Genomic DNA, 19,294 nt, shown 5'->3' with positions numbered 1-19,294 from the left:
TCAAGCAAATAACTTTTTATTTCCTCCAACCCTCCAGCAAGTCATTTAAGATGACTCTACTGATATGATCCTTCTGCTGGCTTTTATTGTTCTGGCTGACGCTGGGTTTTATTTTGCATTTCATCTGTGATACCAGTAACTGTTTTTGTTAACTGAAAGCTTGTCTATACACCTATTTTTAAGGAAAACCCATCTTCCACAAAAGCTGTCGCTTGCCTTCTATCACTGTGCCATACAGAGCGTGCTCACGTATGGTTTATGTGTGTGGTACGGAAGCTGTACTTCTCAGGATAGAGCAGGGCTGTGCAGAATTATTAAAGCAGCAGAGAGCATTATTGGCTGCTCACTCTCCACCTTAGAACAAATCTACACCACCAGGTGCCATAGAAAAGCACTACTAGACCAGGGGTGGCCAGCTCCCAAGAGTCTGCGATCTACTCACACAGTTAAAAACTGGCAGTGATCTACCCCCTTTCTGGGGGTTCAGGTCAAAGTTATTGAGCTTCTTTTAGGGAGGAGGAAAGCCACATTTTGGGGGGTGCAGGGCAAAAATGTTGAGCTTTTTTTAAAAGGGAGGCAAAGTTGTTGAGCTGCTTTGGGGGGAGCCAGTGATCTACCAGTGATCTACCACAGACACCCAGTGATCTACCGGTAGATCACGATCTACCTGTTGCACGTGCCTGCTCTAGACTACTGGTCTTCTCCCTGGGTTCAGACGCTTCTTGGGGTTGTCATTTCAACTCCTCCATCCCCCCAAATTTGTTTTAACCCTTTCTCTCTGCTCCATGATCCCACTGGAAATTCCCCCTTTACAATCTGACCCTTGAAGGAGATTGCTATGGGCATCAAGCATACACTGTCCAGTTTTCCCACTTTTCCTCTCTGCATATTCCCCACCCCCAAAATTGACTCTTTTGGGGTCAGGAGAACCCCAAAATGGTGCAGAGGGTAAGGAAGGTGAGGGGGGATTGTGCCATCTGGCAGATTGAAATCTTTGCCATGATGGAACAATTGGAAGAGTGTTGAATTCCACCCACAATAAAGAGATGAAGTGAATGAGTCAGATGATTTACATTGCCATCTGGGTCACCAGTAGTTAGTCAGTTTGGGGGTTTTTGACAATAATTTTTTATTAATTTTCAATCACAATAATCCAATGGTAGCTTCAGTTATAACAGTGCCAAATTAAAATACAATTACAAATCCCAATAGTTTGTTTGGGATTCCTTAACTTTTGCACATGGAGTCAGAAATTAGGGCATGCTGGAATGTAGAAACAGAAGAAGTGGACAGTACAAATGTAATTGTATTGTGGTGTTTAAAAAAATATTATTGCACATATTCAAACATTAGGATGCCATTAAGGCACATGAGAGTTGTTTTTTTTGCTGAATCTTACAAATAGGTCTGGATTAAATGCATACAGTCCACTTTATTTCCTCCTTCCAAGCTGAAGGCAGACTCATAATTCATCGTTGATGTCCCAGCAGAACTTGATGGGCAACTTTTCCATTCTCTCCTTAAAAACACTGTCAAACCTTTCATTTTGTGCGACTGTCATCGTGTTCTTCCAGTCTCCAATAGTGCCTGGGCCAGGAGGCAGACAGAAAGAAAGTGCATTGTGGTGGTCAAATAAATATCCATAACTCCAGATATATTCCATCTCTAGTTTGGAATATGGGCCTCCGTGTGAAAAAGTTTCTACATTCCAGATTGGAAAGACAACTATGCCACTCTCAAATATACAGTACATAATTAGAACAAGGAAAAACAACAACAGGGAAAGTCATAATAGAAGAACTCTAAAGTTAAGAAATAACAGAAACTAAGAGTTTCATGAAGACTGGAAAAATGAAATCACCATTACTTGGTATCTATCACATTTCAGTGTAATTATCAGGTGAATCTGCTGGAGATTCTGCAAGCAACACCAAGTCAGTTTTTTCTACCATTAACTTACCTTTGCGAAGAAAATGTCCTTTGCTGTGGTCCATGATATCCGGTGGCATGAACTCAAAGTTTGCCCTGGGATCTGCTTTCATTTTATTAAATGTAGCCTGTTCCACAACAGCATCCACCTCCTTTTCTGTCAGTCTCTTTCCCAGGAAGTTGCATAATTTCAATACACAGCTTCTTAGATCCTGAAATAGGAAATAGTTTTGATGTCAGGCCATCCACAATTGAGAGGCACAACAGCCTAGTGACTAAAACTCACGGAATAGGCAGGATAACAAGCAGGGAAAACAAGCAGCCTGCATCTTTATTTGCCTAGTTCGTAACAATTGCCATTGCATTATATTATATTTTCAGGTTGCTTTTATTCCATGAGGCCAGCATTATATTCTGGGGCAGCTCTTTCAACTGAGTCCACAAGTAAATAAATAAATGCCCCAGTTGCAGAAACAAGGTAGGTTCTGTGACATCTCTCCTCAGCATCAGAGGGCCTGAGAAATGACATTTCTTGCTTGGAACCATGACATTTTATTTATAGCCCCATAATCCCTCAGGGGAAATGGTTAAAGTGCATTATTCACAGTCTGGGGTCTGAAAAGCTGCTCTTGAGTCCATGGGCCACTAGTTCTTTTGAGGTGAGTTTTGATGGTTGTTAATATTGGACTGGATTGGATAGCATTTTGATAACTTACCTTCTTCATTTCTTCATAGGTAAGAAGCAGAATATTGAAGTCATCCCTGTGAGAGAACCAGCCTTCCACATGGTCCAGCCATAAACTTGCAAGTACTGATTGGAGAGAAGTTGATTTGGCATTAAATGTACATCTGATTATTTTTTGAAAACATTATGAAAGGAGCAGTAGAAACATATAAACTCCATTTTGAAAAATTAAAGGAATCAATTTAAGAACCAGCAGTGGTTACAAACCATTAAACAGAAGCTGAACTAATACCACCCATCCTTACCAAACACTTTCTCGGAGAAAGAATTTGCAGAAGAGTTCTGCCTTTTAAGGCTGCCCGCAGTGCTTCCAAGCAATGTGATGGGAGAGTGGGGCGTGGGCTGAGATCAGTGATAGCCTTCCTCCAGCTCCCTACCTTCCCACTCTGGCATTTTCCATAAATGGTGTGGCAGTTAATACTTGCAACATTTGGGAGACCCTGTCTGGGTTTCTGAGTTACAATTCAACACAAATCTCTACACTTGATTAAGGATTAGGTGTGCCACCCTGTAATGATTTGTAGGTGATTCAGCACATTGAAGGCAATATACAAATCAGTCTGATTTGCTTTGGGAGTTGGCCAGACCTATTCCCTACCTTCTGCCTCAATGGACACCAGTCAGCAGTAGCATAAAATGGTGTACAGAGTAGTTGGAGTCTCAGTTGGGAGACACTTTGAGATGGATGTGCGCTTTGCATTTCTTAGTGCAGAAAGTATTGATCTGATGTTCTGAGGTCTTTTCTATTCTTTCCTGTTCTGATTAATATAAGAGGATTCTGGAAGCTTCTGGAAACTTCCTAAAGCAGGCAGAAGCCTTATGATTGTTTTCAGAGTACAGGCTGGTTTGAACTGGTTCCCTTATCTCTATTCTGCAAGGTCATGCTGTGTCAGGATTATGGGCAGGAGTCAGGCTCTGGGGCCTGTAGCGCTTTGCAGGACTGGGGCCTGCCTTAGCTTGTGCTGGAGAAGCAAGGAGTGGCCACAAAGGTGAAGACCTCAGCTTGTGCTGGAGAGGCAAGGAGTGGTCACTCAGGTGAGGCCACTTGATACCTCACTGCACCTGGTGGTAGGAGCTAGGAGGGATAAAAGCTCAGCATTTCCCTTCAGCTCTTTGCCACAGCAACGCTATCCCTGCCTGGTTGCCTCTGGCCTCTTGCTCCTTGGACCCTTGCCTTGCCGACGCCTTGATCCTCAACCCTTGGACTCTTGCTTTGCCGACGCCTTGATCCTCGACCCTTGGACCTCTGCCTTGCCGACGCCTTGATCCTTGACCCTTGGACCTTTGCCTTGCCGACGCCTTGCTCCTTGACTCCCAGACCTTCGCCTCTGCCTTGTTCCTTGACCCTGCGACTGCCTGCTGCTGGACCCTCAACCCTGTGGGATGGAACACTGGGGCAGACAAGTCACAACAGTTCCTAGAGTGTCCACTAACAGGAACTCACCTGGAGGGACACCTGACTACAGGTCAGTTCCTGTTCCTCCAGATATGCTGAAGAGATTAGGTGGGACAAAAGCCCTAGCCTGCAATCACTCGCTCTCTTAGCTACTTCCTCCTTAGATGAGGACACATCTCCAGAGAATCTCTAGTTAGCATGGTTCTCACTCTAGGCCTGCAGCCAAGAGTGAGACCAAATGGAGTCTTACTTTACTAAGTAGTCTCTAGATATATATATACTTGTAACTTTTCTAAGCAAGCCTGCCTTTCTGAGATTATGCTGTAACTCAGGATGGAACTGTAAGTAAACTCTATCTTATTTTATAAACACTGTGTTGTGTATTTCTTTTAAGAGGGACAAAGGGGACCTTTGCCAGGAAGTGTAATATTGAACTATAAAGTGTAATATTGTTATAGAGATTCTAGCGAATCTAACGCACATGCTTTGCTGCGCACAAAAGGGGAATGTCACTCTGCTGATATTGGAAGCTTGCTAACACAAGCTTGGATAGGATCTATCTAATAATATATCCTAATCCACATCCCTAACATTCCCATAAAGGGTTATTACGGCCCAGGACTGCGTATTTTTGTGTATTTTTGAAGGATTGCTTTGGATTGTGATTTTGAACTGAGTAGGATTTTTTCAGTTAGAACTTCCTGGTAAGCACATGGTCTATTGTTATCCAGTGTGCCTAGGGGATTAGCTACCCCTCCCCTCCCTCAGAGTTTACAGCACTGAGAACTCAGAGGCAGTGAAGATTATTTTGCATTTTGAGATATTTTTTAGAGATTTTTATTTTGGAATTTTTGGCAAATTTTTGAATTTTGAGAAATTTTTAGAATTTTGAGATTCCAAGATGGCTTTTGCAGATTTTGATAGTGGAGTTAAGCCAGGATTCATGGCTCTAGATGATGACAATTATGTATTTTGGAAACAACGCCTGATAGCATTTTTAGATGCAAGGAATGTTTTGGATGCCATTGAAAAACCTATGCCTACTGGCACAACAGCAGAGGATTTAGCCAAGATAGCAAATTGGAAACGCATGAACAGCGAGGCCAGACACATAATTTTGAGTGGACTTCGCAATAAGCATCTAACGTCAATTAATAGCAGAGATGATGCAGCGCAAATCTTAAAGGATATTGAGCGCAAGTATGGAGCATCTACAAAGAATGAATCCCGCCCCTTTCCACCCAAAGGCGAAAGGAAGGGGGGTCATGGGCATGCAATGATATTGCAAGAAAGAAATGTAGCTTTCCAGAGCTGTGAAAGAAAGCGCAATAAGTGGCTTCTGGACAGTGCAGCAAGCAGCCACTTCTGTTATAAAAGGGAATATTTCAATGAAATAGACAATAATAAACAGTCTGAGATTGAAATTGCTGATGGAAATGTTATAAAGTCAATAGGTGCAGGATCTTTGAACTTGAATTTCAAAGTGAACAATGAGTCTTTTGATACTACAGTGAGTAATGTTAAGTATGCACCAAAGCTGAACTGTAATCTAATAAGTGTGTCTAGCTTGGACAAGAAAGGTTGTGAAATTATATTTAAAAATGGACAATGCAATGTGATAAAAGATGGTGAAGTGTTTATTCAAGCCAAACTAATCAATGATGTGTATGAGATTGATATTTCAGAGAATGACTCTGCAAGGGTTGCACAACCCAGCGAAAAGGATCAACCAGATCTGGAACTCTGGCACAAAAGGCTTGGACACAGGGACACAAACGTTATCCTGAAAATGCAGAAGGAAAATCTGGTAAAAGGTCTACAGGTAAAGAATTGCAGTACACCAATGCCAAACTGTACAACTTGCATAACTGAAAAGGCAGTCAAGCCTTCCTTCCCACGTTGTACAGAGAAGAGAAGCACAAAAGTCATGGACACTGTTCATACTGACCTATGTGGTCCGCTGAATGTACCTTCCCTAGGAAACAATAAGTACATTCTGATATTTATAGATGACTTCTCAAGATATTGTGTTGGATATTTTCTAGAAGAAAAGAGTCAGACACCGGAATTGTTCAAACTGTACTTAAACATGGTGAAGAACAAATTCCAGAGAGCTCCTTCCACCTTAATTTCGGATAATGGTGGAGAGTTTTGCTCACGGCAGATGAAGGCCATCATGGCACAAGAAGGCATAGCACATGTAACTACAGTTGCTTACACGCCTCAACAGAACTCCATTGCTGAGAGAAAGTTTAGGTCTATTATGGAGATGACAAGGTGCATGTTAAAAGAGGCCAACTTGTCGCAGAAGCTATGGGCTGAAGCGGCGAATACGGCGATTTATCTGCAAAACAGATTGCCTACAAAGGGTGCAGAACGCACACCATTTGAACTTTGGCACGGGAGAGTCCCAAGTCTGCAGCACATACGTGTGTTTGGAAGTGTCTGTTATTACCACGTGCCCAAAGAGCGCAGACACAAGCTTGACTCCAGAGCAAAAGCAGGTATCCTGGTTGGATATGCTCCTGGAGGAAAGGGATATAGAGTTCTAGATCCAAAGAGTGGCAGAGCAGACCCATACCATGTGGTTCATTTTGATGAACTAGGAAAGTTTGATACAAAGAACACTGTTATTGACTGTTCTAGAGAGTCACCAGATGAAGAGTTTATAAGTTTTCCTTTAGCACAAGGAACTAATATACCTTCTAGTGTCACAACACCCCCTACAGGCGACACCCCAGAAGACGCAGAGGTCCAGACCCCTGGCGGCACCAGAGACGAAGAGGAGGAGCTGTACGTGGACATGCCAGCGTTGGAGGAGGATGAGGATGCTGATGCGGTTGCACAACCAGAGGTCAGATGCTCATCCAGAACCAACAAGGGCGTTCCGCCACTACGACTGTCCTACTTTGCAGGGTCGGCGTCTCCACCAGAACCTTCCACTTGGGAAGAGGTAGAGCAGATGCCAGCCACCGAAGCCAGTCTCTGGAGGAAAGCCGCGCAGGAGGAGATTGACGCACTGCACAAGAACAAGACCTGGACACTCACAGAATTACCTGCTGGTAAGAAAGCAATTGGGAGCAAATGGGTGTTCAAGGTTAAAAGGGGTTCAGAAGGGGAGGTGCAACGTTACAAAGCAAGACTAGTGGCACAAGGTTTTTCACAGCAATATGGCCACGACTATGACCAAGTCTTTGCACCGACAGTAAGATACAGTAGCGTAAGATTACTTTTAAGCATCGCAGCATCTAAAGGGATGGAGGTGAAACACATCGATATAGCTACTGCGTTTTTGCATGGGGAAATTTCTGAAGAAATTTACATGAAGCAGCCTAAAGGTTTTATAAAGCCAAATGAGGCACATTTGGTTTGCAAGCTTCAAAAGGGACTGTATGGTTTAAAACAAGCAGCCAGAGCCTGGAACTTGAAATTGCATGGAATGCTGGTGAAACTTGGGTACAAGCAAGGTGAAGCTGACAAGTGTTTGTACACTAAGCAGAGTAATGGACAATTTTCTTATATTCTTGCCTTCGTTGACGACCTTTTAATCGCAACGTCAAATGACAGGGATTATAAAAATGTAGTCCAGCACCTCAACAAGGAAGTGCAAGTGAAGGAATTAGGACCAGTTGAGTATTACCTCGGGATTCAAGTGGAAAGAGAACAGGATGGTTCATTTCTACTCAATCAGAAGCAAAAGATAATTGAACTGTTGGAGAGTATGCAATTGCAGGATGCAAAACCCGTCGACACCCCGATGGCTACAGACTTCTTAAAGAACCAAGAGGATTCGAAGCTGCTGCCAAACAACACAGAGTATCGTTCAGCGATTGGTAAACTTTTGTATTTAGTTACCACGTGCAGACCTGATTTAGCCAATGCAGTAGGGATTCTCAGCAGGAAAGTGAGTAGTCCCACTGAGCATGATTGGGTTGGTGTGAAGAGGGTGGTTCGATATCTTAAGGGTACAATGGATTGTAAATTAAAGTTACCAGCTGTCAGTGACCCTAAGCTCATTGGGTACACTGATGCTGACTGGGCGGGTGATAATTCTGATTATAAATCCACAAGCGGGCATGTCTTTATGTATGGGGGCGGAGCTATCACATGGGGCAGTTATAAACAGAAATGTATAGCTTTATCGTCTACAGAATCGGAATATGTTGCGGCTACAGAAGCGTGCAGAGAGATTTCCTGGCTGGACCAACTCCTAACAGACTTTGGTGTGGAGAGAAAGGAACCTATAAGCCTGCTGGAGGACAACCAAAGCTGTCTAAAGCTGGCACAGAATGAGAAGTTCCTAGCACGCTCAAAGCACATTGGGGTCAGGTACCACTACGTTCGCCAGATGATACAAGATGGACTTGTCGAACTGTCATACTGCTGCACTTCAGAGATGACAGCAGACATCCTAACAAAACCCCTGCCAAGACAGAGTTTCCAGAACCTGCGTGTCAAGCTGGGACTCTTGGGTGGTTGAATAAAGTTGCTTATGTTTTGTTTTGTATGTAATGAATGTTGTGAATTGCCTGAGAAGGGGTTTGTGGGATGGAACACTGGGGCAGACAAGTCACAACAGTTCCTAGAGTGTCCACTAACAGGAACTCACCTGGAGGGACACCTGACTACAGGTCAGTTCCTGTTCCTCCAGATAATAATAATAATAATAATAATTTATTATTTATACCCCGCCCATCTGGCCGGGTTCCCCCAGCCACTCTGGGCGGCTTCCAAAAAAAAACACAGAAATTCTAAAATACAGAAATCCATCAAACATTAAAAGCTTCCCTAAACAGGGCTGCCTTGAGATGCCTTCTAAAGGTCTGGTAATTGTTCTCTTTGACCTCTAGTGGGAGGGCATTCCACAGGGTGGGTGCCACTACCGAGAAGGCCCTCTGCCTGGTTCCCTGTAACTTGGCTTCTCGTAATGAGGGAACCGCCAGAAGGCCCTCGGAGCTGGACCTCAGTGTCCGGGCAGAACGATGGGGGTGGAGACGCTCCTTCAGGTATACCGGACCGAGGCCGTTTAGGGCTTTAAAGGTCAACACCAACACTTTGAATTGTGCTCGGAAACGTACTGGGAGCCAATGTAGGTCTTTTAGGACCGGTGTTATGTGATCTCGGCGGCCGCTCCCAGTCACCAGTCTAGCTGCCGCATTCTGGATTAGTTGTAGTTTCTGGGTCACCTTCAAAGGTAGCCCCACGTAGAGCGCATTGCAGTAGTCCAAGCGAGAGATAACTAGAGCATGCACCACTCTGGAGAGACAGTCAGTGGGCAGGTAGGGACTCAGCCTGCGTACCAGATGGAGCTGATAAACAGCTGCCCTGGACACGGAGTTGACCTGTGCCTCCATGGACAGCTGTGAGTCTAAAATGACTCCCAGGCTGCGCACCTGGTCTTTCAGGGGCACAGTTACCCCATTCAGGACCAGGGAGTCCTCCACACCCGCTCGCCTCCTGTCCCCCACAAACAGTACTTCTGTCTTGTCAGGATTCAATCTCAATCTGTTAGCCGCCATCCATCCTCCAACCGCCTCCAAGCACTCACACAGGACCTTCACCGCCTTCACTGGTTCTGATTTAAAAGAGAGGTAGAGCTGGGTATCATCAGCATACTGATGGACACCCAGCCCAAACCCCCTGATGATCTCTCCCAGTGGCTGCATATAGATGTTAAAAAGCATGGGGGAGAGGACAGAACCCTGAGGCACCCCACAAGTGAGCGCCCAGGGGTCTGAACACTCATCCCCCACCACCACTTTCTGAACACGGCCCAGGAGGAAGGAGCGGAACCACTGCATGACAGTGCCCCCAGCTCCCAAGCCCTCTAGACGGTCCAGAAGGATGTTATGGTCGATGGTGTCAAAAGCCGCTGAGAGATCCAGCAGAACAAGGAAACAGCTCTTACCTTTGTCCCTAGCCCGCCGGAGATCATCGACCAGTGCGACCAAGGCAGTTTCAGTCCCATGATGAGGCCTGAATCCTGACTGGAAGGGATCCAAATGGTCCGCTTCTTCCAGGCGTGCCTGGAGTTGTTCCGCAACCACTCGCTCAATCACCTTGCCCAAGAATGGAAGATTTGAGACTGGGCGATAGTTGGCCATATTGGCCGGATCTAAAGATGGTTTTTTAAGAAGCGGTTTAATAACCGCCTCTTTCAGCGGGTCTGGGAAGGCTCCCTCATGGAGAGAAGCATTTACCAACCCGCGAAGCCCATCGCCCAGCCCTTCCTGGCTAGCTTTTATAAGCCAGGATGGGCAAGGATCAAGGAGACAGGTGGTTGGTTTCATTCGTCTAAGCAGCCTGTCCACATCCTCGGAGGTAACAGATTGAAATTGATCCCACAAAACTTGACTAGACAGGACTCTAGCACTCCCCCGCCCCGGCCCTGCTCCCACGGTGGAGTCTACCTCTTCCCGAATCTGAGCGACTTTATCTGCAAAAAACTTTGCAAAATCATTGCAGGAGATCATGTGGCCCGTACTGGGCCCGGATGGAGCAGGTGGTTCCGCTAAATTGCGAACCACCTGGAAGAGTCTCCTGCTGCTGTTTTCTGCAGATGCGATGGAGACGGTGAAGAAGGTCCTCTTCGCCGTCGCCATTGCCACTTGGTAGGCTCGAAGTTGAGCTCTAGCCCGTGTCCGGTCTGATTCAAAATGAGTTTTCCGCCACCGGCGCTCTAGCCGTCTCAACGACTGTTTCATTGCCCTCAGCGCCGGGGAAAACCACGGGGCTGTCCGGGCTCCATGCAATCTGAGAGGGCGCTTCGGAGCCAGACAGTCAATAGCGCTGGTTAACTCCGCATTCCAGCGGGCCACCAGGGAATCAGCTGAAAGGCCATCGACATGGGATAAAACATCCCCTACCACTCTTTGGAAGCCAATTGGATCCATTAAGTAGCGGGGGCGGACCATCCGAATCGGTCCCACCTCCCTGCAGAGGGAAAGGGTTGCGGAGAAGTCCAGTTGCACCAGAAAGTGATCTGACCATGGCACTTCTTTTGTTTCGCTTTTACTTAATGTCAGATCACCAACATCCATAGAGGTAAACACCAAGTCCAAGGCATGTCCGCGGCTATGAGTTGGGCCAGACTTATTCAGGGACAGCCCCATGGTGGCCATGCTTTCCACGAAGTCCCGAGCGGCTCCTTGTAAGGTCGTATCGGCATGGATGTTAAAATCCCCTAAGACAACCAAGCTAGGTGTCTCCAGGAGCACATCCGACACGACCTGAAGCAGCTCGGGCAGGGAATCCTTGGTGCAGCGGGGAGGTCGGTACACCAAAAGGAATCCTGTACTGCCTCTATTGCCCAACTTCCAGAACATGCACTCAGAGAACTGGGTCTTCCCAATAGGACGCCTGGTGCAAACTAATGACTTCCTAAAAATCACTGCAACCCCCCCTCCCCGCCCAGATGGCCTGGGTTGCTGTGCATAAGAGAAACCTGGTGGGCAAGCAGCGCCAAGAACGGGCCCATCGGCTTCCTCCAACCAGGTCTCTGTCACACATGCCAGGTCAAATCCTCCATCCACAATCAGGTCGTGAATGGCGGTGGTCTTATTCATCATCGACCTGGCATTGCACAGCAGCACCTTCAGGTCATGTGGGTATCCCTTGCTGATTCCAATATCCGTCCGGTCAGGACCAGACCTGGAGGCAGGGATAGTCCTCAGACAACGACTAAGTCTGCCTCCTCGGTAATGACATGGTCTGGTCTTAGCGTAACTCCTCCTCCTACCCGTGACCACTGAGATCGGTTGTTCCAGTGCACACACCCCTGTGGAATCTGCCCCAGCCATTTTGCTTGCTGGGACCCCCTCCCGGGCAGCCCTGACCCCTCCCCTTAAAAACAAAATAAAACCTCTGTAAAAAACAGCAAAGAACTCAACAAAAGAAGAACACAAAAAAGACAATAAAACAATAAAACCAAAAACAATAAAAATTACAAATACACTAAAATTTAACAGATTCCCACCCCCAACTAAAAATCCCTCCCACCTACCACCCCAAACACAATAAAACAATAAAACCAAAAACAATAAAAATTACAAATACACTAAAATTTAACAGATTCCCACACCCAACTAAAAATCCCTCCCACCTACCACCCCAAAGAAGATAAAAACATTAAAAATTCTTTAAAAAGCATTTTAAAAAGGACTCTGTGCTGTTTCAAGTTCCCCTGGGCAGCACCAGCAGCAGAGCGGCGGCAGCAGTCCTTTATGAGGCCTTCCAGGCCCCGCCCTAAACCAGGTGGAAGGAGGCAGGGACAGGGCCTGTGGGCACTCACAGCAGGAGAGAGTCCTGGGCAGCACCAGCAGCAGAGCAGCGGCAGCAGTCCTTTATGAGGCCTTCCAGGCCCCGCCCTAGACCAGGTGGAAGGAGGCAGGGACAGGGCCTGTGGGCACTCACAGCAGGAGAGAGTCCTGGGCAGCACCAGCAGCAGAGCAGCGGCAGCAGTCCTTTATGAGGCCTTCCAGGCCCCGCCCTAGACCAGGTGGAAGGAGGCAGGGACAGGGCCTGTGGGCACTCACAGCAGGAGAGAGTCCTGGGCAGCACCAGCAGCAGAGCAGCGGCAGCAGTCCTTTATGAGGCCTTCCAGGCCCCGCCCTAAACCAGGTGGAGAGAGGTAGGGACAGGGCCTGTGGGCACTCACAGCAGGAGAGAGTCCTGGGCAGCACCAGCAGCAGAGCAGTGGCAGCAGTCCTTTATGAGGCCTTCCAGGCCCCGCCCTAGACCAGGTGGAAAGAGGCAGGGACAGGGCCTGTGGGCACTCACAGCAGGAGAGAGTCCTGGGCAGCACCAGCAGCAGAGCAGCGGCAGCAGTCCTTTATGAGGCCTTCCAGGCCCCGCCCTAAACCAGGTGGAAGGAGGCAGGGACAGGGCCTGTGGGCACTCACAGCAGGAGAGAGTCCTGGGCAGCACCAGCAGCAGAGCAGCGGCAGCAGTCCTTTATGAGGCCTTCCAGGCCCCGCCCTAGACCAGGTGGAAAGAGGCAGGGACAGGGCCTGTGGGCACTCACAGCAGGAGAGAGTCCTTCAGATATGCTGAAGAGATTAGGTGGGACAAAAGCCCTAGCCTGCAATCACTCGCTCTCTTAGCTACTTCCTCCTTCGATGAGGACACATCTCCAGAGAATCTCTAGTTAGCATGGTTCTCACTCTAGGCCTGCAGCCAAGAGTGAGACCAAATGGAGTCTTACTTTACTAAGTAGTCTCTAGATATATATATACTTGTAACTTTTCTAAGCAAGCCTGCCTTTCTGAGATTATGCTGTAACTCAGGATGGAACTGTAAGTAAACTCTATCTTATTTTATAAACACTGTGTTGTGTATTTCTTTTAAGAGGGACAAAGGGGACCTTTGCCAGGAAGTGTAATATTGAACTATAAAGTGTAATATTGTTATAGAGATTCTAGCGAATCTAACGCACATGCTTTGCTGCGCACAAAAGGGGAATGTCACTCTGCTGATATTGGAAGCTTGCCAACACAAGCTTGGATAGGATCTATCTAATAATATATCCTAATCCACATCCCTAACATTCCCATAAACCCTGCACCTGTTCCTGCTTCTACACCACCATCTTGCCTCTGGTCCTGACGTCCTCAGTCAGGGCTTCAACCGCCCGCCGACTGGACCATGACATGCTGGCTATAAATATCGGCCAGATGGAGCCTGGGGTTTACTTTCTCTTTCTGTCTCTCTTCCTTCAGGTGTGGAGTGTCCGTACATAGGAAGCTTAATGTTAAGTTTTAGCCATGTTATAAGTTTGTAAGTTTTGTAAGTGCTGCAACTGGATTTTTAATGGACTGTGCTGATCCTGAATATATTGGATTTGATGACCATTATGCTCATTTGCCTTCAGCAAAAGCTCTGCTGGATGAAATATTGCCTCTGGTCTATACTCTGCTGAATTCCGCTACATGTTTAAGGTTTTTTTCCTCCCCAGGAGAAGCTAGGGAGACAGGGTCTGTCAGGATGGATGTGGAAAATATGTTAGGACATGGCATCAGATGTGGCACTCTGAAACCTTTCCTTACCACACAGAGAATTTCTTTAATCTGTTGTCAAAGGAGGATAAAGATGAAGGGACAAAAGTGATTCATTTTAGAGTTGCAAATCATCCTTACCCTTTCCAGCCAAAAACCTCTCCATGAAAATTCCAAAATCTTCTACTTCTTCTAACGTGACTGCAGCTTTGGAGAAATGGTAATAGGAAACCAAGACGTCCTTTGGGTTTCGGACCACATAAATAACCTGCAGGAATAACAACAAATTCTATTCTATTGCTGATCTTACTGTTTCTACTGTCTATTTTGTTTGGTTCCTGTAGTTATTTCTGTGGCTGTGAAATATGGGGTATGTATGCATAAAAGAATAAATGGATGGATCTCAGATATCTATTCTTGTACATTCTTGGTGCTTCCTAGTTGCTTTATAGCCCTGGTAGACTCACACTCTTTTCCAACATGCATGTCACACACACAGTGCAATCCTATGGTGTTGAATGAGCTTATTCTTATTAAGAGTGTTGGATGGCACCCTCCAACAAGACTTTTACTATGATGGAGCATAAAATCTTTGCTGTGTAGGAGTCATGGGAATTATTCAGGGTGCGCAAAGCATTATTCATTCATATGGACAATGGAATTGCAGCTGAATGAACTGCCCTCAGAAACTGAGAAATATTAACAGAAACTGAGATGTTAATTTAAATAAGACAATTGTTGTTGTTTAGTCGTTTAGTCGTGTCCGACTCTTCGTGACCCCATGGACCAGAGCACGCCAGGCACTCCTGTCCTGCACTGCCTCCCGCAGTTTGGTCAAACTCATGTTCGTAGCTTCGAGAACACTGTCCAACCATCTCGTCCTCTGTCGTCCCCTTCTCCTAGTGCCCTCAATCTTTCCCAACATCGGGGTCTTTTCCAAGGATTCTTCTCTTCTCATGAGGTGGCTACAGATGTTTTAATTGATCAAATAATAAATGTGGCATAACCTACTTTTGCTCTTTTGTTCCTTAATCCCTTGGGTACTAAATAGTAGGGTAGATGGGAAGCAAGGAGGCGAGGTGATGGACAACTGACGTAATCCACATTGCGGATATTGTACTCCAGAGACACAACCCTGTCTACTAAGTTCACGTGCTCCATTCCATTTCGATGACCTTCATGGTAAATCAAGCTCAAAATATTTACAGTCCATACTGTGCCTATAAAAAAGAATAAGCCTATTTAAGAGCTATTCAGAGCTTACTGTCTGAATTGCAACACTGTTAGAGATAAGAAATGAGGGAGAGGAAGGGAATCATGGGAAACACAGCAAGCAGAGGCAGATTTAGGGACCTGGCTGCATGGGTTGCCACCGCTATGATGTAAAATAGAAGGTGAGAGGTAGGGGGTACCATATTTTGGTATCACACAGACCACCACTGAAATAGGGGCAGCAATGAGTGAATGAGGTAGATTGACCAAGGCTTCCTGTCCATTGTGGATGAGTAATGAGTTCATCTAGAGTTCGCATCCTCATGGAATTTGAGGATTTGGGAAGACAGAACAATATTTGCAAATTAATTCCTTTATTGCTCAGAAAGCTACCAAAAGCTCTATTCCAGATTCTTCCTAGCACATTATACAAATGAGAGTCAAAATCCAGGCATAGCTGCCAAGTTTTCCCTTTTCTCGCGAGGAAGCCTATTTAGCATAAAAGAAAATCCCTTAAAAAAAGGGATAACTTGGCAGCTATGATAATCCAGGGATTAAAAAAAGTTGTCTGTCTCCAAAGTACTTTGATTCAGCAGATTCAAAGTATAAATTTTTATCAATGTACTCTAGAAACAGGAATGTTGACAAATGGCCAGTGAGAAGAAGAGGAGGAGGAGGAGTTTGGATTTGATATCCCACTTTATCACTACCCGAAGGAGTCTCAAAGCGGCTAACATTCTCCTTTCCCTTCCTCCCCACAACAAACAGTCTGTGAGGTGAGTGGGGCTGAGAGACTTCAGAGAAGTGTGACTAGCCCAAGGTCACCCAGCAGCTGCATGTGGAGGAGCGGAGACACGAACCCAGTTCACCAGATTACGAGTCTATCGCTCTTAACCACTACACCACACTGGCTGAAATTTGGACACCTGGGAAGAAATTCCGAGACTACCATCTAGCAGAATGGGGAAAATGTTGACATTTCTGCAGTATATTGTTAAATATTTTGAATAATTGATACACAAATGATTGGCAGACAGGAATGTTGGCAAATGGCCAGTGAGACAAACATAAAAGGCAAAATAAAGTTGCAGAAGCCTTTCTTCATGTCACTCAAGCCCTAAATGCCTATACAATGCAGAACATCCCCTCTCTCCCTCCCTGTTATTGGGTCTTCTCCACCCTGCCAACCCCTCAAAGTAGATTTGGGGAACACTGGGGACACAAGGGGAGAGAAGAGTGAAGGAAGTTCTGGGGTGGGAGCGGAGGTTATTCCATGTGGGGCACAACTGCATTGGATATGGCTCCATGTTATTGGCAAAGCTGTGGCAGATAAATGCTGAAATAAAGAGTCACTAGATAAAAGGTTTTTAAGAACAGAACTTTACAAACACCATTTTACAACCACATACAAAATCCTGAAAGTCGATGAATACAATAAACCCCTAGCAACCAAAATTGAATGTTGTGGATATGTATTTACCGTATGTTGTTTTCAAAACCTCAAACACTGGTGGAAAAAAATATTATTCCATCTTTAAAACAATAATGGCACCAGTTCACCTTTATGTATCCAGGCAAGTTCCATACTACCCATATTGACCTCAATTTTGCATGTGGTTTTAGACTTGCTTTAGGACAATACAGATGCAATGTAGATTTATGTGGGTATCCATCATGGTTGAATAAGAATCATGGTTCTTCCTATGAAAATAGACACTTACCTGACTTTGGATAAGTGACTAATAATACATCACTGTCTCTTATTTCAAAATCCTCCAGGGTATCTAAGTGCTCCGCTGAAGTCAAATAAGGCTGGAAATAAAATCCTTTGTATGTGAAAAGGTATTTCTCGTCTGGTTCCATTGCCTGCCTAAGAATAAAGAGAAGAGAACAGTTCCCTCTATTATGCAACAACAGGAAATCACAAAGAAATAGAGGTGTCATTTTGTGACATCCTACTCCTTTTGTAGATCTCATAGCAGAATCCCATGCATCGCTTCCATCACAGGTGAGGGACATAAAGGTCCATCATTTACAGAACAGAGACTTGGCTCATCATTGAGGCTAAAAAAGCATTCTTTCTCTCGGTTTATTTCTGTTTTTAAAAATAGTGCTGCTTTCAACTCCCCCAGCCCTTTCACTATTTTTTTGTTAGACTGACATGTCCTCCCGCTGCCCTATAGTTCTTCCTCATTCCTGAGAGAGCCCCTCTCCAGGGACAACCCACCTTGCTACTGTGCTGGCTTTGCCCTGCACTATAAGCCTTTTCTCTTTCACCCTGACACAGTTGTTTCTCAGGTGCATGTGTGCAGCATGCAAAATAGCAGCCCTTGGCCTCATTTTATGCTGCCTGGCATCATAGTTTGGTCAGTGCTGCCATCCTGACACTCATTACTGTACTTAGGGGAGGTGGGAAGGAAGCAAAAAAACCTGCCCCCTGTAAATGGATCCAGGGGAAATGAAAGACACAAGTTTGTTGGGAACTCTTGCCAATTCCTGCTCGGTGCTTGATCAGCTTCAAGAAATTGGGATGACATGTTTTCTTGCCTGCCGGGGCCAAACTAGTTTTCATTCCGTGTTAGCCCCTTGACTGTTCCTGGGGTTGTTTGAGAAATTCATTTCTGTTCTACTCCCCCTTCGACAGACAGCGCATGCATGTGCATTTGCAAAATGAGTGGATTCTGGATGAATGGGACACATGGCTCTCTGTATGTTTGAGGAGGAATGGATGTCGAAGAGGGGAAGGATAGATGGGGTGGCAAAGAGAAAGCTGTTGCTCACTGCCCATTTGGCTTCCATTGCCAGCTCTGGCTGCAACTGCTGCTGAATTGTGGTGGCCAAGCACGTTCCATGGAGGGGATGCTGGCCTCAGCTTCATCTATGATAATACAGAGAGTTGACTACACTAAGGTTAACAGACGTCCACGTTTCCCGGGGGCAATCCCTGGATTTATCAATCAGTCCCCTGACAAAATCCTATCATTCCTACTGAAGTTGAAAAGTGTCCCCAGATTCATTGAAAAAAATCTGGTAACCTTAGACTACACATACAATGGGCTGTATTGGGGCAGACATTCCAGTACTGAGAAACCACTGCCAAAATAGCCCTTTCTTTTTTGTCTCTCCCCCGCACCAAATCCTCTCCTCCTACGTAGTGTCTGACACAGAAAGCACTTGCAAGGATGGGCTCAGTGGATGACATGAGGAGGTGGGCAATTGTTATGGGAGAAAGTTCAAGGCTCCATTGGGTGCTGAGGAAACCAAAGTTGTCTCCAGTGTGTTACTTGTTTTTTTAATACCTGTTGGAGCATTTCAAGCCATAATATATAATATAATGCACCAAAGTGAGATACACCACCTTGTGATATTATAGATGAATGGGTGTTTTATAAACATTTAAATAAAAATAAAATCCATTGCTTAAAAGTGATAAAGAAATAAAGTGCCATTAAACCTGAAGATCACTTTAATTTTCTTTATACATCTTGTATTTTATCGCTAAGAAATGCAATAATCGTTTGGTGGAAAACATATGTATAAAATAGTAACAAGAAAAATACTCCATTTGATTTTCCAATACTGTATATAAATTAAGGGTTTTATCCCATGCCGAATGAGCAGGGTTCCACTTGCACGATGGGAGTTCACATTCAGTCCCCTTAAAATAACTACAGTACAGTATTAATCTCTGGGAGCACAAATGTTGCACTGTGTGACACCAGAAAAGAATATGAATTGTGACAAGAGTTTTCATGCAAATACTTTGTTGCCCCTCAGAACTCATGCAAGTAAGAGTAAATTCCTTGTTTGTCATTTTGTAGTCCTGCTTTAACCTGGAAAGTTTTATTTACAGCAAAACTTACCTACCTTTCGTTTTTAGAGACAAAAAGTGTGGGAGAGAGAGAGAGGTCACTTCTACAGCTTGGAGTATTGCAGCTTTTCAAGGCTCAAGTTCAGAGCTCTCCAGGAAACTGCTTTATAGAATTCTGTCAGCTGAGAAGAGTTGGATTAAGCGAATGG

The 19,294-nt window shown here is 45.4% G+C and overlaps 1 protein-coding gene across 2 annotated transcripts; it reads right to left on the bottom strand.

Annotated features, from left to right (window-relative positions):
• Nucleotides 1-1,112: 1,112 nt before the first annotated feature.
• On the bottom strand, nt 1,113-19,276 carry LOC118075411 (amine sulfotransferase-like). 2 transcript variants are annotated; one of them, XM_060273470.2, is made up of 7 exons: nt 19,142-19,276; nt 16,996-17,144; nt 15,074-15,282; nt 14,204-14,330; nt 2,646-2,740; nt 1,961-2,141; nt 1,113-1,587 (listed from the first exon to the last, which is right to left on the bottom strand). In XM_060273470.2, exons 2-7 carry the CDS (start codon nt 17,135-17,137, stop codon nt 1,463-1,465), a joined length of 879 nt encoding a protein of 292 aa, XP_060129453.1. In that variant the 5' UTR covers nt 17,138-17,144; nt 19,142-19,276; the 3' UTR covers nt 1,113-1,462. The 2 variants fall into 2 exon arrangements, with proteins under 2 accessions (XP_060129453.1, XP_088526845.1); XM_088670719.1 differs by having other exon boundaries at nt 19,138-19,268.
• Nucleotides 19,277-19,294: the final 18 nt, after the last annotated feature.

Source organism: Zootoca vivipara, chromosome 1, assembly GCF_965207765.1.
Source record: "Zootoca vivipara chromosome 1, rZooViv2.hap1.1, whole genome shotgun sequence".
In the NCBI taxonomy this organism is placed as follows: domain Eukaryota; kingdom Metazoa; phylum Chordata; class Lepidosauria; order Squamata; family Lacertidae; genus Zootoca; species Zootoca vivipara.
This window is presented reverse-complemented; position numbering and strand designations above follow the sequence as displayed.

Bases quoted from the DNA above. Each gene is read 5' to 3' on its own strand.
- LOC118075411 (XM_060273470.2), bottom strand. From the start codon at position 17,137: ATGGAACCAGACGAGAAATACCTTTTCACATACAAAGGATTTTATTTC. The intron at 14,331-15,073 runs GTAGGTTATGCC...TTATTCCTGCAG, and splicing joins TAAGGAACAAAAGAGCAAAA to GTTATTTATGTGGTCCGAAA. The intron at 2,142-2,645 runs GTAAGTTATCAA...TTCCTATTTCAG, and splicing joins CCTATGAAGAAATGAAGAAG to GATCTAAGAAGCTGTGTATT.